We start from the raw sequence: 27846 nt of genomic DNA, 5'->3' as shown, positions 1-27846 counted from the left end.
GATACCAAGTATCCAAGCAAGATACCAAGTATCCTAGCAAGATACCAAGTATCCCAGCAAGATATCAAGTATCCTAGCAAGATACCAAGATACCTAGCAAGATACCAAGTATCCCAGCAAGATACCAAGTATCCTAGCAAGATACCCAGAATCCAAGCAAGATACCAAGTATCCAAGCAAGATACCAAGTATCCTAGCAAGATACCAAGTATCCTAGCAAGATACCAAGTATCCTAGCAAGATGCCAAGTATCCTAGCAAGATACCAAGTATCCAAGTAAGATATCAAGTATTTAAGCAAGATACCAAGTATCCTAGCAAGAAACCAAGTATCCAAGCAAGATATCAAGTATCCAAGCAAGATACCAAGTATCCAAGCAAGATACCAAGTATCCCAGCAAGATACCAAGTATCCCAGCAAGATACCAAGTATCCCAGCAAGATACCAAGTATCCTAGCAAGATACCAAGTATCCAAGCAAGATACCAAGTATCTAAGCAAGATACCAAGTATCCAAGCAAGATATCAAGTATCCAAGCAAGATACCAAGTATCCTAGCAAGATACCAAGTATCCCAGCAAGATACCAAGTATCCCAGCAAGATACCAAGTATCCTAGCAAGATACCAAGTATCCAAGCAAGATACCAAGTATCTAAGCAAGATGCCAAGTATCCAAGCAAGATACCAAGTATCCCAGCAAGATATCAAGTATCCTAGCAAGATACCAAGATACCTAGCAAGATACCAAGTATCCCAGCAAGATACCAAGTATCCTAGCAAGATACCCAGAATCCAAGCAAGATACCAAGTATCCTAGCAAGATACCAAGTATCCTAGTAAGATGCCAAGTATCCTAGCAAGATACCAAGTATTCCAGCAAGGTACCAAGTATCCTAGCAAGATACCAAGTATCCCAGCAAGATATCAAGTATCCTAGCAAGATACCAAGATACCTAGCAAGATACCAAGTATCCAAGCAAGATACCAAGTATCCTAGCAAGATACCAAGTATCTAAGCAAGATACCAAGTATTTAGCAAGATGCCAAGTATCCCAGCAAGATACCAAGTATCCAAGCGAAATACCAAATATCCCAGCAAGATACCAAGAATCCTAGCAAGATACAAAGTATCCTAGCAAGATACCAAGTATCCTAGCAAGATACCAAGTATCCTAGCAAGAAACCAAGTATCCAAGCAAGATATCAAGTATCCTAGCAAGATACCAAGTATCCCAGCAAGGTACCAAGTATCCAAGCAAGATATCAAGTATCCAAGCAAGATACCAAGTATCCTAGCAAGATACCAAGTATCCCAGCAAGATACCAAGTATCCCAGCAAGATACCAAGTATCCTAGCAAGATACCAAGTATCCAAGCAAGATACCAAGTATCTAAGCAAGATACCAAGTATCCAAGCAAGATACCAAGTATCCCAGCAAGATATCAAGTATCCTAGCAAGATACCAAGATACCTAGCAAGATACCAAGTATGCTAGCAAGATGCCAAGTATCCTAGCAAGATACCAAGTATCCTAGCAAGATACCAAGTATTCCAGCAAGGTACCAAGTATCCTAGCAAGATACCAAGTATCCCAGCAAGATATCAAGTATCCTAGCAAGATACCAAGATACCTAGCAAGATACCAAGTATCCAAGCAAGATACCAAGTATCCTAGCAAGATACCCAGAATCCAAGCAAGATACCAAGTATCCAAGCAAGATACCAAGTATCCTAGCAAGATACCAAGTATCCTAGCAAGATACCAAGTATCCTAGCAAGATGCCAAGTATCCAAGCAAGATATCAAGTATCCAAGCAAGATACCAAGTATCCTAGCAAGATACCAAGTATCCCAGCAAGATACCAAGTATCCCAGCAAGATACCAAGTATCCTAGCAAGATACCAAGTATCCAAGCAAGATACCAAGTATCTAAGCAAGATACCAAGTATCCAAGCAAGATACCAAGTATCCCAGCAAGATATCAAGTATCCTAGCAAGATACCAAGATACCTAGCAAGATACCAAGTATCCTAGCAAGATACCAAGTATCCTAGCAAGATACCAAGTATCCTAGCAAGAAACCAAGTATCCAAGCAAGATATCAAGTATCCTAGCAAGATACCAAGTATCCCAGCAAGGTACCAAGTATCCAAGCAAGATATCAAGTATCCTAGCAAGATACCAAGTATCCTAGCAAGATACCAAGTATCCCAGCAAGATACCAAGTATCCCAGCAAGATACCAAGTATCCTAGCAAGATACCAAGTATCCAAGCAAGATACCAAGTATCTAAGCAAGATACCAAGTATCCAAGCAAGATACCAAGTATCCCAGCAAGATATCAAGTATCCTAGCAAGATACCAAGATACCTAGCAAGATACCAAGTATCCTAGCAAGATGCCAAGTATCCTAGCAAGATACCAAGTATCCTAGCAAGATACCAAGTATTCCAGCAAGGTACCAAGTATCCTAGCAAGATACCAAGTATCCCAGCAAGATACCAAGTATCCTAGCAAGATACCAAGATACCTAGCAAGATACCAAGTATCCAAGCAAGATACCAACTATCCTACCAAGATACCAAGTATCCCAGCAAGATATCAAGTATCCTAGCAAGATACCAAGATACCTAGCAAGATACCAAGTATCCCAGCAAGATACCAAGTATCCTAGCAAGATACCCAGAATCCAAGCAAGATACCAAGTATCCAAGCAAGATACCAAGTATCCTAGCAAGATACCAAGTATCCTAGCAAGGTACCAAGTATCCTAGCAAGATGCCAAGTATCCTAGCAAGATACCAAGTATCCAAGTAAGATATCAAGTATTTAAGCAAGATACCAAGTATCCTAGCAAGAAACCAAGTATCCAAGCAAGATATCAAGTATCCAAGCAAGATACCAAGTATCCAAGCAAGATACCAAGTATCCCAGCAAGATACCAAGTATCCCAGCAAGATACCAAGTATCCCAGCAAGATACCAAGTATCCTAGCAAGATACCAAGTATCCAAGCAAGATACCAAGTATCTAAGCAAGATACCAAGTATCCAAGCAAGATATCAAGTATCCAAGCAAGATACCAAGTATCCTAGCAAGATACCAAGTATCCCAGCAAGATACCAAGTATCCCAGCAAGATACCAAGTATCCTAGCAAGATACCAAGTATCCAAGCAAGATACCAAGTATCTAAGCAAGATGCCAAGTATCCAAGCAAGATACCAAGTATCCCAGCAAGATATCAAGTATCCTAGCAAGATACCAAGATACCTAGCAAGATACCAAGTATCCCAGCAAGATACCAAGTATCCTAGCAAGATACCCAGAATCCAAGCAAGATACCAAGTATCCTAGCAAGATACCAAGTATCCTAGTAAGATGCCAAGTATCCTAGCAAGATACCAAGTATTCCAGCAAGGTACCAAGTATCCTAGCAAGATACCAAGTATCCCAGCAAGATATCAAGTATCCTAGCAAGATACCAAGATACCTAGCAAGATACCAAGTATCCAAGCAAGATACCAAGTATCCTAGCAAGATACCAAGTATCTAAGCAAGATACCAAGTATTTAGCAAGATGCCAAGTATCCCAGCAAGATACCAAGTATCCAAGCGAAATACCAAATATCCCAGCAAGATACCAAGAATCCTAGCAAGATACAAAGTATCCTAGCAAGATACCAAGTATCCTAGCAAGATACCAAGTATCCTAGCAAGAAACCAAGTATCCAAGCAAGATATCAAGTATCCTAGCAAGATACCAAGTATCCCAGCAAGGTACCAAGTATCCAAGCAAGATATCAAGTATCCAAGCAAGATACCAAGTATCCTAGCAAGATACCAAGTATCCCAGCAAGATACCAAGTATCCCAGCAAGATACCAAGTATCCTAGCAAGATACCAAGTATCCAAGCAAGATACCAAGTATCTAAGCAAGATACCAAGTATCCAAGCAAGATACCAAGTATCCCAGCAAGATATCAAGTATCCTAGCAAGATACCAAGATACCTAGCAAGATACCAAGTATGCTAGCAAGATGCCAAGTATCCTAGCAAGATACCAAGTATCCTAGCAAGATACCAAGTATTCCAGCAAGGTACCAAGTATCCTAGCAAGATACCAAGTATCCCAGCAAGATACCAAGTATCCTAGCAAGATACCAAGATACCTAGCAAGATACCAAGTATCCAAGCAAGATACCAAGTATCCTAGCAAGATACCAAGTATCCCAGCAAGGTACCAAGTATCCAAGCAAGATATCAAGTATCCAAGCAAGATACCAAGTATCCTAGCAAGATACCAAGTATCCAAGCAAGATACCAAGTATCCAAGCAAGATACCAAGTATCTAAGCAAGATACCAAGTATCCTAGCAAGATACCAAGTATCCCAGCAAGATATCAAGTATCCTAGCAAGATACCAAGATACCTAGCAAGATACCAAGTATCCCAGCAAGATACCAAGTATCCTAGCAAGATACCCAGAATCCAAGCAAGATACCAAGTATCCAAGCAAGATACCAAGTATCCTAGCAAGATGCCAAGTATCCTAGCAAGATACCAAGTATCCAAGTAAGATATCAAGTATTTAAGCAAGATACCAAGTATCCTAGCAAGAAACCAAGTATCCAAGCAAGATATCAAGTATCCTAGCAAGAAACCAAGTATCCAAGCAAGATATCAAGTATCCAAGCAAGATACCAAGTATCCAAGCAAGATAACAAGTATCCCAGCAAGATACCAAGTATCCCAGCAAGATACCAAGTATCCCAGCAAGATACCAAGTATCCTAGCAAGATACCAAGTATCCAAGCAAGATACCAAGTATCTAAGCAAGATACCAAGTATCCAAGCAAGATACCAAGTATCCTAGCAAGATACCAAGTATCCCAGCAAGATACCAAGTATCCTAGCAAGATACCAAGATACCTAGCAAGATACCAAGTATCCCAGCAAGATACCAAGTATCCCAGCAAGGTACCAAGTATCCAAGCAAGATATCAATTATCCAAGCAAGATACCAAGTATCCTAGCAAGATACCAAGTATCCTAGCAAGATACCAAGTATCCCAGCAAGGTACCAAGTATCCAAGCAAGATATCAAGTATCCAAGCAAGATACCAAGTATCCCAGCAAGATACCAAGTATCCTAGCAAGATACCCAGAATCCAAGCAAGATACCAAGTATCCTAGCAAGATACCAAGTATCCTAGTAAGATGCCAAGTATCCTAGCAAGATACCAAGTATCCTAGCAAGATACCAAGTATTCCAGCAAGGTACCAAGTATCCTAGCAAGATACCAAGTATCCCAGCAAGATATCAAGTATCCTAGCAAGATACCAAGATACCTAGCAAGATACCAAGTATCCAAGCAAGATACCAAGTATCCTAGCAAGATACCAAGTATCCTAGCAAGATACCAAGTATCTAAGCAAGATACCAAGTATTTAAGCAAGATACCAAGTATCCTAGCAAGAAACCAAGTATCCAAGCAAGATATCAAGTATCCTAGCAAGATACCAAGTATCCCAGCAAGATATCAAGTATCCTAGCAAGATACCAAGATACCTAGCAAGATACCAAGTATCCCAGCAAGATACCAAGTATCCTAGCAAGATACCCAGAATCCAAGCAAGATACCAAGTATCCAAGCAAGATACCAAGTATCCTAGCAAGATACCAAGTATCCCAGCAAGATACCAAGTATTCCAGCAAGATACCAAGTATCCCAGCAAGATACCAAGTATCCAAGCAAGATACCAAGTATCTAAGCAAGATACCAAGTATCCCAGCAAGATACCAAGATACCTAGCAAGATGCCAAGTATCCTAGCAAGATACCAAGTATCCTAGCAAGATACCAAGTATTCCAGCAAGGTACCAAGTATCCTAGCAAGATACCAAGTATCCCAGCAAGATACCAAGTATCCTAGCAAGATACCAAGATACCTAGCAAGATACCAAGTATCCAAGCAAGATACCAAGTATCCTAGCAAGATACCAAGTATCCCAGCAAGGTACCAAGTATCCAAGCAAGATATCAAGTATCCTAGCAAGATACCAAGTATCCTAGCAAGATACCAAGTATTCCAGCAAGGTACCAAGTATCCTAGCAAGATACCAAGTATCCTAGCAAGATACCAAGTATTCCAGCAAGGTACCAAGTATCCAAGCAAGATATCAAGTATCCAAGCAAGATACCAAGAATCTAAGCAAGATACCAAGTATCCAAGCACGATATCAAGTATCCAAGCAAGATACCAAGTATCCAAGCAGGATACCAAGTATCCAAGCAAGATACCAAGTATCCAAGCAAGATACCAAGTATTCCAGCAAGGTACCAAGTATCCTAGCAAGATACCAAGTATTCCAGCAAGGTACCAAGTATCCTAGCAAGATACCAAGTATCCCAGCAAGGTACCAAATATCCTAGCAAGATACCAAGTATCCTAGCAAGATACCAAGTATCCAAGCAAGATATCAAGTATCCCAGCAAGATACCAAATATCCAAGCAAGATGCCAAGTATCCCAGCAAGATACCAAGTATCCAAGCGAAATAACAAATATCCCAGCAAGATACCAAGTATCCTAGCAAGATACAAAGTATCCTAGCAAGATACCAAGTATCCTAGCAAGATACCAAGTATCCTAGCAAGAAACCAAGTATCCAAGCAAGATATCAAGTATCCTAGCAAGATACCAAGTATCCCAGCAAGGTACCAAGTATCCAAGCAAGATATCAAGTATCCAAGCAAGATACCAAGTATCCTAGCAAGATACCAAGTATCCTAGCAAGATACCAAGTATCCCAGCAAGGTACCAAGTATCCAAGCAAGATATCAAGTATCCAAGCAAGATACCAAGTATCCTAGCAAGATACCAAGTATCCCAGCAAGATACCAAGTATCCAAGCAAGATACCAAGTATCTAAGCAAGATACCAAGTATCCAAGCAAGATACCAAGTATCCCAGCAAGATATCAAGTATCCTAGCAAGATACCAAGATACCTAGCAAGATACCAAGTATCCCAGCAAGATACCAAGTATCCTAGCAAGATACCCAGAATCCAAGCAAGATACCAAGTAGCCAAGCAAGATACCAAGTATCCTAGCAAGATGCCAAGTATCCTAGCAAGATACCAAGTATCCAAGCGAAATAACAAATATCCCAGCAAGATACCAAGTATCCTAGTTAGATACAAAGTATCCTAGCAAGATACCAAGTATCCTAGCAAGATACCAAGTATCCTAGCAAGAAACCAAGTATCCAAGCAAGATATCAAGTATCCTAGCAAGATACCAAGTATCCCAGCAAGGTACCAAGTATCCAAGCAAGATATCAATTATCCAAGCAAGATACCAAGTATCCTAGCAAGATACCAAGTATCCTAGCAAGATACCAAGTATCCCAGCAAGGTACCAAGTATCCAAGCAAGATATCAAGTATCCAAGCAAGATACCAAGTATCCTAGCAAGATACCAAGTATCCCAGCAAGATACCAAGTATCCCAGCAAGATACCAAGTATCCAAGCAAGATACCAAGTATCCAAGCAAGATACCAAGTATCTAAGCAAGATACCAAGTATCCAAGCAAGATACCAAGTATCCCAGCAAGATATCAAGTATCCTAGCAAGATACCAAGATACCTAGCAAGATACCAAGTATCCCAGCAAGATACCAAGTATCCTAGCAAGATACCCAGAATCCAAGCAAGATACCAAGTAGCCAAGCAAGATACCAAGTATCCTAGCAAGATGCCAAGTATCCTAGCAAGATACCAAGTATCCTAGCAAGATACCAAGTATCCAAGCAAGATACCAAGTATTCCAGCAAGGTACCAAGTATCCTAGCAAGATACCAAGTATCCCAGCAAGATACCAAGTATACTAGCAAGATACCAAGATACCTAGCAAGATACCAAGTATCCAAGCAAGATACCAAGTATCCTAGCAAGATACCAAGTATCCCAGCAAGGTACCAAGTATCCAAGCAAGATATCAAGTATCCAAGCAAGATACCAAGTATCCTAGCAAGATACCAAGTATCCAAGCAAGATACCAAGTATCCAAGCAAGATACCAAGTATCTAAGCAAGATACCAAGTATCCAAGCAAGATACCAAGTATCCCAGCAAGATATCAAGTATCCTAGCAAGATACCAAGATACCTAGCAAGATACCAAGTATCCCAGCAAGATACCAAGTATCCTAGCAAGATACCAAGTATCCAAGCAAGATACCAAGTATCCTAGCAAGATGCCAAGTATCCTAGCAAGATCCCAAGTATCCTAGCAAGATACCAAGTATTCCAGCAAGGTACCAAGTATCCTAGCAAGATACCAAGTATCCCAGCAAGATACCAAGTATCCTAGCAAGATACCAAGTATCCTAGCAAGATACCAAGTATTCCAGCAAGGTACCAAGTATCCCAGCAAGATACCAAGTATCCCAGCAAGGTACCAAGTATCCAAGCAAGATACCAAGTATCTTAGCAAGATACCAAGTATCCAAGCAAGATACCAAGTATCCCAGCAAGATAACAAGTATCTAAGCAAGATACCAAGTATCCCAGCAAGATACCAAGTATTCTAGCAAGATACCAAGTATCCCACAAAGATACCAAGTATCCCAGCAAGATACCAAGTATCCTAGCAAGATACCAAGTATCCAAGCAAGATACCAAGTACCTAAGCAAGATACCAAGTATCCAAGCAAGATACCAAGTATCCCAGCAAGATATCAAGTATCCCAGCAAGATATCAAGTATCCTAGCAAGATACCAAGATACCTAGCAAGATACCAAGTATCCCAGCAAGATACCAAGTATCCTAGCAAGATACCCAGAATCCAAGCAAGATACCAAGTAGCCAAGCAAGATATCAAGTATCCTAGCAAGATGCCAAGTATCCTAGCAAGATACCAAGTATCCTAGCAAGATACCAAGTATTCCAGCAAGGTACCAAGTATCCTAGCAAGATACCAAGTATCCCAGCAAGATACCAAGTATCCTAGCAAGATACCAAGATACCTAGCAAGATACCAAGTATCCAAGCAAGATACCAAGTATCCTAGCAAGGTACCAAGTATCCAAGCAAGATATCAAGTATCCAAGCAAGATACCAAGTATCCTAGCAAGATACCAAGTATCCTAGCAAGATACCAAGTATCCAAGCAAGATACCAAGTATCTAAGCAAGATACCAAGTATCCAAGCAAGATACCAAGTATCCTAGCAAGATATCAAGTATCCTAGCAAGATACCAAGATACCTAGCAAGATACCAAGTATCCCAGCAAGATACCAAGTATCCTAGCAAGATACCAAGTATCCAAGCAAGATACCAAGTATCCTAGCAAGATGCCAAGTATCCTAGCAAGATACCAAGTATCCTAGCAAGATACCAAGTATTCCAGCAAGGTACCAAGTATCCCAGCAAGATACCAAGTATCCCAGCAAGATACCAAGTATCCTAGCAAGATACCAAGTATCCTAGCAAGATACCAAGTATTCCAGCAAGGTACCAAGTATCCTAGCAAGATACCAAGTATCCCAGCAAGGTACCAAGTATCCAAGCAAGATACCAAGTATCTTAGCAAGATACCAAGTATCCAAGCAAGATACCAAGTATCCCAGCAAGATAACAAGTATCTAAGCAAGATACCAAGTATCCCAGCAAGATATAAAGTTTCCCAGCAAGATACCAAGTATCCAAGCAAGATACAAAGTATCCTAGCAAGATACCAAGTATCCCAGCAAGATACCAAGTATTCCAGCAAGGTATCAAGTATCCTAGCAAGATACCAAGTATCCTAGCAAGATACCAAGTATCTAAGCAAGATACCAAGTATCCAAGCAAGATACCAAGTATTCTAGTAAGATACCAAGTATCCTAGCAAGAAACCAAGTATCCAAGCAAGATATCAAGTATCCTAGCAAGATACCAAGTATCCAAGCAAGATGCCAAGTATCCCAACAAGATACCAAGTATCCAAGCAAGATACCAAGTATCCTAGCAAGATACCAAGTATCCAAGCAAGATAACAAGTATCCTAGCAAGATATCAAGTATCCTAGCAAGATACCAAGTATCCAAGCAAGATACCAAGTATCCAAGCAAGATATCAAGTATCCAAGCAAGATACCAAGTATCTAAGCAAGATACCAAGTATCCAAGCAAGATATCAAGTATCCAAGCAAGATACCAAGTATCCTAGCAAGATACCAAGTATCCTAGCAAGAAACCAAGTATCCAAGCAAGATATCAAGTATCCTAGCAAGATACCAAGTATCCCAGCAAGGTACCAAGTATCCAAGCAAGATATCAAGTATCCAAGCAAGATACCAAGTATCCTAGCAAGATACCAAGTATCCCAGCAAGATACCAAGTATCCCAGCAAGATACCAAGTATCCTAGCAAGATACCAAGTATCCAAGCAAGATACCAAGTATCTAAGCAAGATACCAAGTATCCAAGCAAGATACCAAGTATCCCAGCAAGATATCAAGTATCCTAGCAAGATACCAAGATACCTAGCAAGATACCAAGTATCCCAGCAAGATACCAAGTATCCAAGCAAGATACCAAGTATCCAAGCAAGATACCAAGTATCCTAGCAAGATGCCAAGTATCCTAGCAAGATACCAAGTATCCTAGCAAGATACCAAGTATTCCAGCAAGGTACCAAGTAACCTAGCAAGATACCAAGTATCCCAGCAAGATACCAAGTATCCTAGCAAGATACCAAGATACCTAGCAAGATACCAAGTATCCTAGCAAGATACCAAGTATCCCAGCAAGGTACCAAGTATCCAAGCAAGATACCAAGTATCCTAGCAAGATACCAAGTATTCCAGCAAGGTACCAAGTATCCTAGCAAGATACCAAGTATCCCAGCAAGGTACCAAGTATCCAAGCAAGATACCAAGTATCCTAGCAAGATACCAAGTATCCCAGCAAGGTACCAAGTATCCCAGCAAGATACCAAGTATCCCAGCAAGATAACAAGTATCTAAGCAAGATACCAAGTATCCCAGCAAGATACCAAGTATCCCAGCAAGATATAAAGTTTCCCAGCAAGATACCAAGTATCCAAGCAAGATACCAAGTATCCTAGCAAGATGCCAAGTATCCTAGCAAGATGCCAAGTATCCTAGCAAGATACCAAGTATTCCAGCAAGGTACCAAGTATCCTAGCAAGATACCAAGTATCCTAGCAAGATACCAAGTATCCTAGCAAGATACCAAGTATCCTAGCAAGATACCAAGTATCCTAGCAAGATACCAAGTATCCTAGCAAGATACCAAGTATCCTAGCAAGATACCAAGATACCTAGCAAGATACCAAGTATCCAAGCAAGATACCAAGTATCCTAGCAAGATACCAAGTATCCAAGCAAGATATCAAGTATCCAAGCAAGATACCAAGTATCCTAGCAAGATACCAAGTATCCCAGCAAGATACCAAGTATCCCAGCAAGATACCAAGTATCCTAGCAAGATACCAAGTATCCAAGCAAGATACCAAGTATCTAAGCAAGATACCAAGTATCCAAGCAAGATACCAAGTATCCCAGCAAGATATCAAGTATCCTAGCAAGATACCAAGATACCTAGCAAGATACCAAGTATCCCAGCAAGATACCAAGTATCCTAGCAAGATACCCAGAATCCAAGCAAGATACCAAGTATCCAAGCAAGATACCAAGTATCCTAGCAAGATGCCAAGTATCCTAGCAAGATACCAAGTATCCTAGCAAGATACCAAGTATCCCAACAAGATACCAAGTATCCTAGCAAGATACCAAGTATCCCAGCAAGATACCAAGTATCCTAGCAAGATACCAAGTATCCTAGCAAGATACCAAGAATTCCAGCAAGGTACCAAGTATCCTAGCAAGATACCAAGTATCCCAGCAAGGTACCAAGTATCCAAGCAAGATACCAAGTATCTTAGCAAGATACCAAGTATCCAAGCAAGATACCAAGTATCCCAGCAAGATACCAAGTATCCCAGCAAGATAACAAGTATCTAAGCAAGATACCAAGTATCCCAGCAAGATACCAAGTATCCCAGCAAGATATAAAGTTTCCCAGCAAGATACCAAGTATCCAAGCAAGATACCAAGTATCCAAGCAAGATACCAAGTATTCCAGCAAGGTACCAAGTATCCTAGCAAGATACCAAGTATTCCAGCAAGGTACCAAGTATCCTAGCAAGATACCAAGTATCCCAGCAAGGTACCAAATATCCTAGCAAGATACCAAGTATCCTAGCAAGATACCAAGTATCCAAGCAAGATACCAAGTATCCTAGCAAGATACCAAGTAACCAAGCAAGATACCAAGTATCCAAGCAAGATACCAAGTATTCTAGTAAGATACCAAGTATCCTAGCAAGAAACCAAGTATCCAAGCAAGATATCAAGTATCCTAGCAAGATACCAAGTATCCAAGCAAGATGCCAAGTATCCCAACAAGATACCAAGTATCCAAGCAAGATACCAAGTATCCTAGCAAGATACCAAGTATCCAAGCAAGATACCAAGTATCCAAGCAAGATATCAAGTATCCTAGCAAGATACCAAGTATCCAAGCACGATACCAAGTATCCAAGCAAGATATCAAGTATTCCAGCAAGGTACCAAGTATCCTAGCAAGATGCCAAGGATCCAAGCAAGATACCAAGTATTCCAGCAAGGTACCAAGTATCCTAGCAAGATACCAAATATCCTAGCAAGATACCAAGTATCCAAGCGAAATACCAAGTATCCAAGCAGGATACCAAGTATCCAAGCAAGATACCAAGTATCCCAGCAAGATACCATCGTCCAAAACCTATTCCTTCAAGGCAAGGTCAGCCGCAACATATTGTTGAATAGTCATTACTTGGTACTGTTTAAAATCCTAGAGACCAAATGCAAGTCCTAACCTTAGGCTAAACAAATGTAACCGAGCTATTTCCTAGATAAATATGTAGAAGCGGTCAGAAGACCTTATGGATACCTCTTTGTGGATCTGAAACCCGCAACAAGTGACCAATGCAGACTGCGTACAAACTTCTACCCAGCGAAACGGCAATCGAAGAGGAAAACAAGGAGGATTTCAAACATGAGGTCTTAAAATTTCTTCGTTATCAAAACATGAAAGTTTCCCCCGAAGAACAGCGCATGAGATAGTTGAAAGACAAGATAAGATACCTTTCAATAAATATATAGGGAAACACGAAAAAGCCACCAGATACACACAGCTTCAGGATGATTTTTTACTAATGTAGCATCAAACACATCACGATCATCCCACTGAGCAACCTAGGTCCCCTATTCTACCTAGTATGCCTTTAGTGGCCTCACCCTCTGAACCAGCTACCATTCCATATTTTTTAAGTTTTACTATAAGAAAAGGGAAAATGGAACAAAGTTTGGCCAATAATAATGTTTTCTTGTATTAAAAATGCGTTCATTCATTACAAGGGCCTCGCCACAAACTTAATTTAACCTCACTAAATGTTATTAATAGATAAAAGACTTGTTTTTCCTAAACAGTGTGGTGTGGCATTTATCATTTTCCATTTTCTTATAGTCAACCTTAATTGAAATAGGTGTATATTTGCTAAAAGCGCAGATATTAAACTTTACACGAACTCGCGGTATATTAATAGTATTGTTCCTTAAGAGTTTCTTACTTGTGTTATTTGAGATAATGGGATCCAAGGGAAAAGTTGTTGCGCAATGTATTGCTTTTTTTAATGTATTTTCACCTGTTTAATTAAAATGTATAATTTATGTCCATTTAAAATTATTTTACAGAAAAAAAACTGTTCTTTTTTATGCTCTTTTTAGCATTGAGTCCAGCACTTCATTCCGTGTTCCATTCTGTAAATTGTTACGGGATCATTTGCGGGCCTGCTATGTTGTTTTCGGGGGTCTTTTGCGGGGCTACCGTGTTCTTTTTTAGGGTCATTTGCAGGCCAGGATCATTTGCGGGCCTACTGTGTACTTTTTAGGGTCATTTGGGGGCTTACCGTGTACTTTTTAGGGTCATTTGGGGGCTTACCGTGTACTTTTTAGGGTCATTTGTGTTCCTACCGTGTCGTTTTGAGGGCCATTTGCGGGCCTACAGTGTACTTTTTGGGGGGCCATTTGGGGGCCTACCATGTACATTTTTTAGGGCCATTTGCGGGCCTACCATGTACATTTTTTAGGGCCATTTGGGGGCCTACCATGTACATTTTTTAGGGCCATTTGGGGCCTACCATGTACATTTTTTAGGGCCATTTGGGGGCCTACCATGTACATTTTTTAGGGCCATTTGGGGGCCTACCATGCACATTTTTTAGGGCCATTTGGGGGCCTACCATGTACATTTTTTAGGGCCATTTGGGGGCCTACCATGTACATTTTTTAGGGCCATTTGGGGGCCTACCATGTACATTTTTTAGGGCCATTTGGGGGCCTACCATGTACATTTTTTAGGGCCATTTGGGGGCCTACCATGTACATTTTTTAGGGCCATTTGGGGCCTACCATGTACATTTTTTAGGGCCATTTGGGGGCCTACCATGTACATTTTTTAGGGCCATTTGCGGGCCTACCATGTACATTTTTTAGGGCCATTTGCGGGCCTACCATGTACATTTTTTAGGGCCATTTGGGGCCTACCATGTACATTTTTTAGGGCCATTTGGGGGCCTACCATGTACATTTTTTAGGGCCATTTGGGGGCCTACCATGTACATTTTTTAGGGCCATTTGGGGCCTACCATGTACATTTTTTAGGGCCATTTGGGGGCCTACCATGTACATTTTTTAGGGCCATTTGGGGGCCTACCATGTACATTTTTTAGGGCCATTTGCGGGCCTACCATGTACATTTTTTAGGGCCATTTGCGGGCCTACCATGTACATTTTTAGGGCCATTTGGGGGCCTACCATGTACATTTTTTAGGGCCATTTGGGGGCCTACCATGTACATTTTTTAGGGCCATTTGCGGGCCTACCATGTACATTTTTTAGGGCCATTTGGGGGCCTACCATGTACATTTTTTAGGGCCATTTGGGGCCTACCATGTACATTTTTTAGGGCCATTTGGGGGCCTACCATGTACATTTTTTAGGGCCATTTGGGGGCCTACCATGTACATTTTTTAGGGCCATTTGCGGGCCTACCATGTACATTTTTTAGGGCCATTTGCGGGCCTACCATGTACATTTTTTAGGGCCATTTGCGGGCCTACCATGTACATTTTTAGGGCCATTTGGGGGCCTACCATGTACATTTTTAGGGCCATTTGGGGGCCTACCATGTACATTTTTTAGGGCCATTTGGGGCCTACCATGTACATTTTTTAGGGCCATTTGCGGGCCTACCATGTACATTTTTTAGGGCCATTTGGGGGCCTACCATGTACATTTTTTAGGGCCATTTGGGGGCCTACCATGTACATTTTTTAGGGCCATTTGGGGGCCTACCATGTACATTTTTTAGGGCCATTTGGGGGCCTACCATGTACATTTTTTAGGGCCATTTGGGGGCCTACCATGTACTTTTTTAGGGCCATTTGGGGGCCTACCATGTACTTTTTTAGGGCCATTTGGGGGCCTACCATGTACATTTTTTAGGGCCATTTGCGGGCCTACCGTGTACATTTTTTAGGGCCATTTGCGGGCCTACCATGTACATTTTTTAGGGCCATTTGCGGGCCTACCGTGTACTTTTTGGGGGCTATTTGCGGGCCTACCATGTACATTTTTTAGGGCCATTTGGGGGCCTACCATGTACATTTTTTAGGGCCATTTGGGGGCCTACCATGTACATTTTTTAGGGCCATTTGGGGGCCTACCATGTACATTTTTTAGGGCCATTTGGGGGCCTACCATGTACTTTTTTAGGGCCATTTGGGGGCCTACCATGTACTTTTTTAGGGCCATTTGGGGGCCTACCATGTACATTTTTTAGGGCCATTTGCGGGCCTACCGTGTACATTTTTTAGGGCCATTTGCGGGCCTACCATGTACATTTTTTAGGGCCATTTGCGGGCCTACCGTGTACTTTTTGGGGGCTATTTGCGGGCCTGTGCATGACCCTCCCCTAAAAGGCGACCAAAAAATAAGCCCCCCTTAAACTCTGTATCAAAATTTGAGGCCCTCCCCCAAATCAACGCTAAAAAAATCGCAATCCTCTCCTCAAACATAGCAGCCCTCCTTCCCCAGTTAAATAATGACCCTTCCCTTATATTGATTTAAATGAAAGGCTTATATGCATTTTAACCTAGGACACTTACGTTTAAAAGCTGAGATTCACGTTTAAGCTTTTGCTGCTTTTCTCTTTCAAGTTCCATCTATAAAGGCAAAGTATTAAACAGTCGAAAAAAACAATTTAAAATACGGTTTGCACTAGGGACATAGTGTATTGTAACCCGCAGCATTGATGGGAAGTGGAAATATGGATGAATCCTGATAAACTGAAAGCCATGTTGAGGAACATAAACAATAAAATCAGTGCTAGAGCTTTTAAAGCCTGGACTTATTTTTATTTATTTGATACCCGTATAAAGCACTGTGGGTTATGATTATTCTTTGAAAGCAACACCATTTAAAATAAGTACAGGCAAGAATAAGGACAGAAAAGTCAGCAGCCATACTAGGCAGGTAAACTGACGAAAGAACAACAGAGACACGGAAGGCAGGCAAAGAAAATATTTGAAAAAATAAGCACAAACCTTTCCTTTGCACTTGTCAATGTGACTTGTTTTTTCCTCAAGCTGCTGTTCAAGATGCTTGTTCTCAGCCTGAAGGATTTTAAACTCTTCTCCGACACCTAGCCCCTCATCTTCACCATACTCCAGACAATGTACTGATAGGGCGACAAATATCAAGATCAAGATAGTGTTACCATACTCCAGACAATGTACTGATGAGACAATAGCCACAGATATCAAGATTAAGATAGTGTTACCATACTCCTGACAATGTACTGATAAGACAATAGCCACAGATATCAAGATCAAGATAGTGTTACCATACTCCGGACAATGTACTGATGAGACAATAGCCACAGATATCAAGATTAAGATAGTGTTACCATACTCCAGACAATGTACTGATGAGACAATAGCCACAGATATCAAGATTAAGAGAGTGTTACCATACTCCTGACAATGTACTGATGAGACAATAGCCACAGATATCAAGATTAAGAGAGTGTTACCATACTCTGGACAATGTACTGATAAGACAATAGCCACAGATATCAAGATTAAGATAGTGTTACCATACTCTGGACAATGTACTGATAAGACAATAGCCACAGATATAAAGATAAAGATAGTGTTACCATACTCTGGACAATGTACTGATAAGACAATAGCCACAGATATCAAGATTAAGATAGTGTTACCATACTCCGGACAATGTACTGATGAGACAATAGCCACAGATATCAAGATTAAGATAGTGTTACCATACTCCGGACAATGTACTGATGAGACAATAGCCACAGATATCAAGATCAAGATAGTGTTACCATACTCCGGACAATGTACTGATGAGACAATAGCCACAGATATCAAGATTAAGATAGTGTTACCATACTCCAGACAATGTACTGATGAGACAATAGCCACAGATATCAAGATTAAGAGAGTGTTACCATACTCCTGACAATGTACTGATGAGACAATAGCCACAGATATCAAGATTAAGAGAGTGTTACCATACTCTGGACAATGTACTGATAAGACAATAGCCACAGATATCAAGATTAAGATAGTGTTACCATACTCTGGACAATGTACTGATGAGACAATAGCCACAGATATCAAGATTAAGATAGTGTTACCATACTCCTGACAATGTACTGATAAGACAATAGCCACAGATATCAAGATTAAGATAGTGTTACCATACTCTGGACAATGTACTGATAAGACAATAGCCACAGATATCAAGATTAAGAGAGTGTTACCATACTCTGGACAATGTACTGATAAGACAATAGCCACAGATATCAAGATTAAGATAGTGTTACCATACTCTGGACAATGTACTGATGAGACAATAGCCACAGATATCAAGATTAAGATAGTGTTACCATACTCCTGACAATGTACTGATAAGACAATAGCCACAGATATCAAGATTAAGATAGTGTTACCATACTCCGGACAATGTACTGATAAGACAATAGCCACAGATATCAAGATTAAGATAGTGTTACCATACTCCAGACAATGTACTGATGAGACAATAGCCACAAATATCAAGATTAAGATAGTGTTACCATACTCCGGACAATGTACTGATGAGACAATAGCCACAGATATCAAGATTAAGATAGTGTTACCATACTCCGGACGATGTACTGATGAGACAATAGCCACAGATATCAAGATTAAGATAGTGTTACCATACTCCGGACAATGTACTGATAAGACAATAGCCACAGATATCAAGATCAAGATAGTGTTACCATACTCCTGACAATGTACTGATAAGACAATAGCCACAGATATCAAGATTAAGATAGTGTTACCATACTCTGGACAATGTACTGATGAGACAATAGCCACAGATATCAAGATTAAGATAGTGTTACCATACTCCTGACAATGTACTGATAAGACAATAGCCACAGATATCAAGATTAAGATAGTGTTACCATACTCCGGACAATGTACTGATAAGACAATAGCCACAGATATCAAGATTAAGATAGTGTTACCATACTCTGGACAATGTACTGATAAGACAATAGCCACAGATATCAAGATTAAGATAGTGTTACCATACTCTGGACAATGTACTGATGAGACAATAGCCACAGATATCAAGATTAAGATAGTGTTACCATACTCCTGACAATGTACTGATAAGACAATAGCCACAGATATCAAGATTAAGATAGTGTTACCATACTCCGGACAATGTACTGATAAGACAATAGCCACAGATATCAAGATTAAGATAGTGTTACCATACTCTGGACAATGTACTGATGAGACAATAGCCACAGATATCAAGATTAAAATAGTGTTACCATACTCCTGACAATGTACTGATAAGACAATAGCCACAGATATCAAGATTAAGATAGTGTTACCATACTCCGGACAATGTACTGATAAGACAATAGCCACAGATATCAAGATTAAGATAGTGTTACCATACTCTGGACAATGTACTGATAAGACAATAGCCACAGATATCAAGATTAAGATAGTGTTACCATACTCTGGACAATGTACTGATGAGACAATAGCCACAGATATCAAGATTAAGATAGTGTTACCATACTCCTGACAATGTACTGATAAGACAATAGCCACAGATATCAAGATTAAGATAGTGTTACCATACTCCGGACAATGTACTGATAAGACAATAGCCACAGATATCAAGATTAAGATAGTGTTACCATACTCCGGACAATGTACTGATGAGACAATAGCCACAGATATCAAGATTAAGATAGTGTTACCATACTCCTGACAATGTACTGATGAGACAATAGCGACAGATATCAAGATTAAAATAGTGTTACCATACTCCTGACAATGTACTGATAAGACAATAGCCACAGATATCAAGATTAAGATAGTGTTACCATACTCCGGACAATGTACTGATAAGACAATAGCCACAGATATCAAGATTAAGATAGTGTTACCATACTCTGGACAATGTACTGATAAGACAATAGCCACAGATATCAAGATTAAGATAGTGTTACCATACTCTGGACAATGTACTGATGAGACAATAGCCACAGATATCAAGATTAAGATAGTGTTACCATACTCCTGACAATGTACTGATAAGACAATAGCCACAGATATCAAGATTAAGATAGTGTTACCATACTCCGGACAATGTACTGATAAGACAATAGCCACAGATATCAAGATTAAGATAGTGTTACCATACTCCAGACAATGTACTGATGAGACAATAGCCACAAATATCAAGATTAAGATAGTGTTACCATACTCCGGACAATGTACTGATGAGACAATAGCCACAGATATCAAGATTAAGATAGTGTTACCATACTCCGGACGATGTACTGATGAGACAATAGCCACAGATATCAAGATTAAGATAGTGTTACCATACTCCGGACAATGTACTGATAAGACAATAGCCACAGATATCAAGATCAAGATAGTGTTACCATACTCCTGACAATGTACTGATAAGACAATAGCCACAGATATCAAGATTAAGATAGTGTTACCATACTCTGGACAATGTACTGATGAGACAATAGCCACAGATATCAAGATTAAGATAGTGTTACCATACTCCGGACAATGTACTGATAAGACAATAGCCACAGATATCAAGATTAAGATAGTGTTACCATACTCCTGACAATGTACTGATAAGACAATAGCCACAGATATCAAGATTAAGATAGTGTTACCATACTCCGGACAATGTACTGATAAGACAATAGCCACAGATATCAAGATCAAGATAGTGTTACCATACTCCTGACAATGTACTGATAAGACAATAGCCACAGATATCAAGATTAAGATAGTGTTACCATACTCCAGACAATGTACTGATAAGACAATAGCCACAGATATCAAGATTAAGATAGTGTTACCATACTCCAGACAATGTACTGATAAGACAATAGCCACAGATATCAAGATTAAGATAGTGTTACCATACTCCAGACAATGTACTGATAAGACAATAGCCACAGATATCAAGATTAAGATAGTGTTACCATACTCCGGACAATGTACTGATGAGACAATAGCCACAGATATCAAGATTAAGATAGTGTTACCATACTCCAGACAATGTACTGATAAGACAATAGCCACAGATATCAAGATTAAGATAGTGTTACCATACTCCAGACAATGTACTGATGAGACAATAGCCACAGATATAAAGATTAAGATAGTGTTACCATACTCCAGACAATGTACTGATAAGACAATAGCCACAGATATCAAGATTAAGATAGTGTTACCATACTCCGGACAATGTACTGATGAGACAATAGCCACAGATATCAAGATTAAGATAGTGTTACCATACTCCTGACAATGTACTGATAAGACAATAGCCACAGATATCAAGATTAAGATAGTGTTACCATACTCCGGACAATGTACTGATGAGACAATAGCCACAGATATCAAGATTAAGATAGTGTTACCATACTCCGGACAATGTACTGATGAGACAATAGCCACAGATATCAAGATTAAGATAGTGTTACCATACTCCAGACAATGTACTGATAAGACAATAGCCACAGATATCAAGATTAAGATAGTGTTACCATACTCCAGACAATGTACTGATAAGACAATAGCCACAGATATCAAGATTAAGATAGTGTTACCATACTCCGGACGATGTACTGATGAGACAATAGCCACAGATATCAAGATCAAGATAGTGTTACCATACTCCAGACAATGTACTGATAAGACAATAGCCACAGATATCAAGATTAAGATAGTGTTACCATACTCCGGACAATGTACTGATGAGACAATAGCCACAGATATCAAGATTAAGATAGTGTTACCATACTCCGGACAATGTACTGATGAGACAATAGCCACAGATATCAAGATTAAGATAGTGTTACCATACTCCAGACAATGTACTGATGAGACAATAGCCACAGATATCAAGATTAAGATAGTGTTACCATACTCCGGACAATGTACTGATGAGACAATAGCCACAGATATCAAGATTAAGATAGTGTTACCATACTCCAGACAATGTACTGATGAGACAATAGCCACAGATATCAAGATCAAGATAGTGTTACCATACTCCGGACAATGTACTGATGAGACAATAGCCACAGATATCAAGATTAAGATAGTGTTACCATACTCCGGACAATGTACTGATGAGACAATAGCCACAGATATCAAGATTAAGATAGTGTTACCATACTCCAGACAATGTACTGATGAGACAATAGCCACAGATATCAAGATTAAGATAGTGTTACCATACTCCGGACAATGTACTGATGAGACAATAGCCACAGATATCAAGATTAAGAGAGTGTTACCATACTCCGGACAATGTACTGATGAGACAATAGCCACAGATATCAAGATTAAGATAGTGTTACCATACTCCGGACAATGTACTGATGAGACAATAGCCACAGATATCAAGATCAAGATAGTGTTACCATACTCCAGACAATGTACTGATAAGACAATAGCCACAGATATCAAGATCAAGATAGTGTTACCATACTCCGGACAATGTACTGATGAGACAATAGCCACAGATATAAAGATAAAGATAGTGTTACCATACTCTGGACAATGTACTGATAAGACAATAGCCACAGATATCAAGATCAAGATAGTGTTACCATACTCCGGACAATGTACTGATGAGACAATAGCCACAGATATCAAGATTAAGATAGTGTTACCATACTCCAGACAATGTACTGATGAGACAATAGCCACAGATATCAAGATTAAGATAGTGTTACCATACTCCGGACAATGTACTGATGAGACAATAGCCACAGATATCAAGATTAAGATAGTGTTACCATACTCCAGACAATGTACTGATGAGACAATAGCCACAGATATCAAGATCAAGATAGTGTTACCATACTCCGGACAATGTACTGATGAGACAATAGCCACAGATATCAAGATCAAGATAGTGTTACCATACTCCGGACAATGTACTGATGAGACAATAGCCACAGATATCAAGATTAAGATAGTGTTACCATACTCCAGACAATGTACTGATGAGACAATAGCCACAGATATCAAGATTAAGATAGTGTTACCATACTCCGGACAATGTACTGATGAGACAATAGCCACAGATATCAAGATTAAGATAGTGTTACCATACTCCAGACAATGTACTGATGAGACAATAGCCACAGATATCAAGATTAAGATAGTGTTACCATACTCCGGACAATGTACTGATGAGACAATAGCCACAGATATCAAGATCAAGATAGTGTTACCATACTCCAGACAATGTACTGATAAGACAATAGCCACAGATATCAAGATCAAGATAGTGTTACCATACTCCGGACAATGTACTGATGAGACAATAGCCACAGATATAAAGATAAAGATAGTGTTACCATACTCTGGACAATGTACTGATAAGACAATAGCCACAGATATCAAGATCAAGATAGTGTTACCATACTCCGGACAATGTACTGATGAGACAATAGCCACAGATATCAAGATTAAGATAGTGTTACCATACTCCGGACAATGTACAGATAAGACAATAGCCACAGATATCAAGATTAAGATAGTGTTACCATACTCTGGACAATGTACTGATGAGACAATAGCCACAGATATCTGGGTCAAAATAGTGCAACCATACTCCGGACAATGTACTGATAAGACAATAGCCACAGATATCAAGATTAAAATAGTGCAACCATACTCTGGACATTGTACTGATGAGACAATAGCCACAGATATCAGAATCAAGATGGTGTTGCCATAAACCAGACACTGTACTGATAAGACAATTGTCACATACAGTATATCAGGATCAAAATAGTGTTAACATAATCCAGACAACCAACTGATGAGACAATTAGACATGAAAACATGAAATTTTAAAAGAAATGTTTAAAATCCACAAATTCTTCCATACATCTATTATTGATATATGATTGCAATCCTGTCTAGACCCCTTTATTTATAGAAATGAATAAGATTATTAGCAACTTGTAATTGCTTACCTTTGTTTTTTAGCTCTTTTATGGTGGTAATTAGCACAGAGATCTTCTGTTGGCTTCCTGTCTTTTCGTCAAGTTGACTCACAAGCTCACAATAATATGCCATCTTTTCCACATACCTTTCATATGACCTATGATAAGAAACCAAAATCCTCACTTCTGCTTGCTGAATATTACACCTCCCCATTCCACACCAACCAGGTGGTAGCAATGAGGATGCTGAAGTGTTCTATCCAGTTTCTTGAGCAATTTCTTAAATGTACTCTATGAGGGGGTCTCCTTCAAATGCACCCTCTTTACCTGTTTCCCAGGTCAAGGCTTCTTTTAGCATCTTCTAGCTCATTTGATAGTAGGATTCCTTTTGCAATCATGCCTTCAAGATCTGATTCATGAGATAATGCAAAAAAGGGGAATCACAAAAAATAGGTTGTATACCTTCATAGCAGTTTATGGCATTTGAGGATGATAGCTTAACATACAGTAGAACCTTTATATAGTGATATTAAATATAACAATACCATAGCTGTCAACCTCGCTTTAGGAAAAATCTTGAGAAAATACAGTGAATGTATCAGAAGTACCAAGATAGCTAATGCGGGAGAATACAGTAAATGTATGTATATTTTCCAGAAATTTAGGCTTGAGAAAAGGTTAAAAATCTTGAGACTCTCACCTAATGTGGGAGAGTTGACAGCTATGCAACACTCATGACCTAACGATACTGATATCTGGTTTTGCCAACCATGAAATATAAGAATATATGAGATCTTTTTCCGGTCATGATATATAACCACAAACAAACCATTAATATCTATAAATATTGACTAGTGTGAAAATTAATGGCCAGCTTTTGTTGCACACCCGAACCCGAGATAATGGCTGTCATAGTGAGAATAGTCTTAGACAGCCTTAGACAAAACAGACCTTAACAGCTGGGACATGTGCACTGTTGTCATGGAATTCCTGGTAGCCTCAATACACTGATATGAGGGTTAACAGTGCCTTCAAGGGCGTTAGCTCAAGCCTGGGAGCACAATACATACTGTACGGCTCCATGCTGAACACTCTCGACAGCACTGTCTAGCTATTCTGGTAATGAATATGTTTTTTATAGTAAATTCTATTAAGCAATATTCTGTTAAACAATATTGTCGATAAGATTATGCAATTTTTGGTCCCTTGCTTCATAACTTCATCTTCTTCTAGCATACTAACTTATTTGTGATATCCTTTTCCATGCATGGGTGTGAGGAAGGGCAACTCTTCCCTTATTCATGTCAGAATGTCAACGAGAGCTCTACCACCCATACAATAGGATCATGCTATGGAACTGATGACCTACCTTCGGTCGCCTCTTGGCACGTCAGTGTTGTTTGCGCAATTTCCTCCTGTGTCACGCAGATCTTTTTGTCAATGCTTGTGATTTCGGCTTTTGTAGATTCAACCTTTTTCTTTCCTTTGTTAAAAAGAAAATAAAAGATTAAAAATGATTAAAATATATTTGGCATAATCAAATTTTTAAAAAAAGATAATTCAAAAAGGATAGAAAAAACCTACCTTGCAAAAGCTCGTTCTGTAATTAAGTAAACGTAAGTATAAGATTATAATACTTATTACAACAAGAATAGAATAACGACAAATTAGAAAGTGTTTTTTCCATTGTATTGTAAAGTAAATATCAAGCGTGAAAGTATCTACGGAACCTTGAGTTTGTTTAGCAGAGTTTGGAGTTCTGATATCTCATTTTCTTGCTGTTTCTGACCATCTACTACCTCGACGGCAAGATTCGGTAGGGAAAACCTTGTCTCTTGTAGACTATTTGACGTCCCAATTTGTGGCGGGAAAATGAGGCCGGATTCTAACGTTAATACCCGCGTTGGTTTGGGAGGGCTTTTGATGCAATTCCCTCCTAAGCATTCGTGCCCCGAGTTCATGTTTCACGACGGAGATTTTCTAAATGTTGTGACTCCATGTGATTCCTCCACGCGCGCGACGCAAGACACGAGGCGGGAAAGCAGAGAACAACAGGGATCCCGAAATGAATTTTTTGCCGAGTGCCGGTCGATACAAGACCAAGAGAGCATGAACAGCGGGGTGTCCAGAGAGAAACGCAGGGTGGGGTGTCCAGAGAGAAACGCAGGGTGGGGTGTCCAGAGAGAAACGCAGGGTGGGGTACAGAGTAGTAATTCACTCACCATGGATCAATTAAGTACATAAAATTAACAACTTGATGTGGTCAACTAGTCCGAGATCCAGGCCTCTTCAACGTTCCCTATGAAGTTTTCTCTCCAACTTTTGAAAATTAAAATCGCCTGATGATACACGGCTACACTGCAAGTAGCATGGCCAAGATATGCTGAAAAGTTAGGGGGAGGGGTGGTCCCCAATAGTTAGCAGATAATCGGGCCTGTAAGTGCCACGATGAAGGCATAAGGCTCTGGTAAATGGTGGGTTTCGTGAAAAGTTAGGGAGAGTCGTGGCCCCCCACTTAGCCGATACTCAGGACTGCGAGGACCATGGCCAAGGCACAGGGCTATGGCAAATTGTGGATTTGGTGGTGGTGGATATGGTGGATTTGGTGCATTTGGTGGTGGTGGATATGGTGGATTTGGTGCATTTGGTGGTGGTGGATATGGTGGATTTGGTGGTGGTGGATTTGGTGCATTTGGTGGTGGTGGATATGGTGGATTTGGTGGTGGTGGATATGGTGGATTTGGTGGAGGTGGATATGGTGGTGGTGGATATGGTGCATTTGGTGGTGGTGGATATGGTGGATTTGGTGGTGGTGGATATAGTGGTGGTGGATATGGTGGATTTGGTGGTGGTGGATATGGTGCATTTGGTGATGGTGGATATGGTGCATTTGGTGGTGGTGGATATGGTGGATTTGGTGGTGGTGGATATGGTGGATTTGGTGGTGGTGGATATGGTGGATTTGGTGGTGGTGGATATGGTGGTGGTGGTGGATATGGTGGATTTGGTGGTGGTGGATATGGTGGATTTGGTGGTGGTGGATATGGTGGTGGTGGTGGATATGGTGGATTTGGTGCATTTGGTGGTGGTGGATATGGTGGATTTGGTGGTGGTGGGTATGGTGGATATGGTGGATTTGGTGATGGTGGATATGGTGGTGGTGGATATGGTGGTGGTGGGTATGGTGGATGAGGTGGTGGTGGATATGGTGGTGGTGGGTATGGTGGATATGGTGGTGGTGGATATGGTGGATTTGGTGGGGGTGGATATGGTGGTGGTGGGTATGGTGGATATGGTGGTGGTGGGTATGGTGGATATGGTGGTGGTGGGTATGGTGGATATGGTGGTGGTGGGTATGGTGGATATGGTGGTGGTGGGTATGGTGGATATGGTGGTGGTGGTGGGTATGGTGGATATGGTGGTGGTGGTGGGTATGGTGGATATGGTGGTGGTGGGTATGGTGGATTTGGTGAAAAGTTAGTGGGGGGGTGTCCCCCACACTTAGCAGATACTAAACACTGCAAGTTATGGCCAAGGAACAGAGCAAAATCAACCCCAAGAGATAGCAATTTGGGTGTGGTCAAAAGCAATTCTTAACCTGGAATTTTGTCCAAATTCCAAAGCTTTTGGAGTTTACTTGAGCAAACACCTAACAAAATAGTCAACGTTTTGAGAGAAAGAAAGTATGAAGTGGCCCTTCTCGGCTTTCGTAATGTGATCCTAAACGGGTCTGGAAACCCTCCAAAAATTAAAAAATAAATAAAACCAATCCTTGGCAAAAAGGCGTGGAAACACTGCACAGAGCAATGCTAAGCAAACGAGCCAAACTTGTTCCGATAAAAATCTTCAAGCATGAAAAAACATCTAGTCTTGGTCGTGCCCTCCTAGTGCCTTGCAGTTGTGGTGTGGCAGTAATGTACAGGGGGATCCAGGGGCCAGTTGTCCGCCCCTCCTTAGATTGAAATGTTCTAAACATGTTTAAAAATGTTTTATTAAAAAATCATTCCACTTTTTTTTACCTCCCGCCATATGTTTAATATACCCTCACTCCCCCCCCCCCAGGAATTGCCCCTTGGAAGGGAGGGAGAGGTTCAAGTCTCTAGTTACGCCAGATGAGCACACA

At 40.3% G+C, this 27846-nt stretch overlaps 1 protein-coding gene across 1 annotated transcript in view; it reads right to left on the bottom strand.

The window, feature by feature from the left end:
* The window catches only part of LOC116611644 (leucine-rich repeat and coiled-coil domain-containing protein 1), a 36224-nt gene extending 10453 nt beyond the window's left edge, over positions 1-25771 (bottom strand). Inside the window, exons 1-7 of the mRNA XM_032372062.2 lie at positions 25454-25771; positions 25308-25323; positions 25093-25206; positions 24051-24132; positions 23754-23881; positions 16720-16853; positions 16282-16338 (exon numbers count right to left, since the gene is read on the bottom strand). Of these exons, the coding sequence (XP_032227953.1) occupies positions 16282-16338; positions 16720-16853; positions 23754-23881; positions 24051-24132; positions 25093-25206; positions 25308-25323; positions 25454-25684 (762 nt within the window). The 5' untranslated portion in view covers positions 25685-25771. The remainder of the gene's footprint in view (positions 1-16281; positions 16339-16719; positions 16854-23753; positions 23882-24050; positions 24133-25092; positions 25207-25307; positions 25324-25453) is intronic.
* Between the last annotated feature and the right edge of the window lie 2075 nt (positions 25772-27846).

This window comes from Nematostella vectensis, chromosome 5, assembly GCF_932526225.1.
Source record: "Nematostella vectensis chromosome 5, jaNemVect1.1, whole genome shotgun sequence".
NCBI classification, from domain to species: Eukaryota; Metazoa; Cnidaria; class Anthozoa; order Actiniaria; family Edwardsiidae; genus Nematostella; species Nematostella vectensis.
The sequence above is the reverse complement of the archived record's forward strand: the minus strand, read 5'-3'. Positions and strand labels throughout refer to the sequence as shown.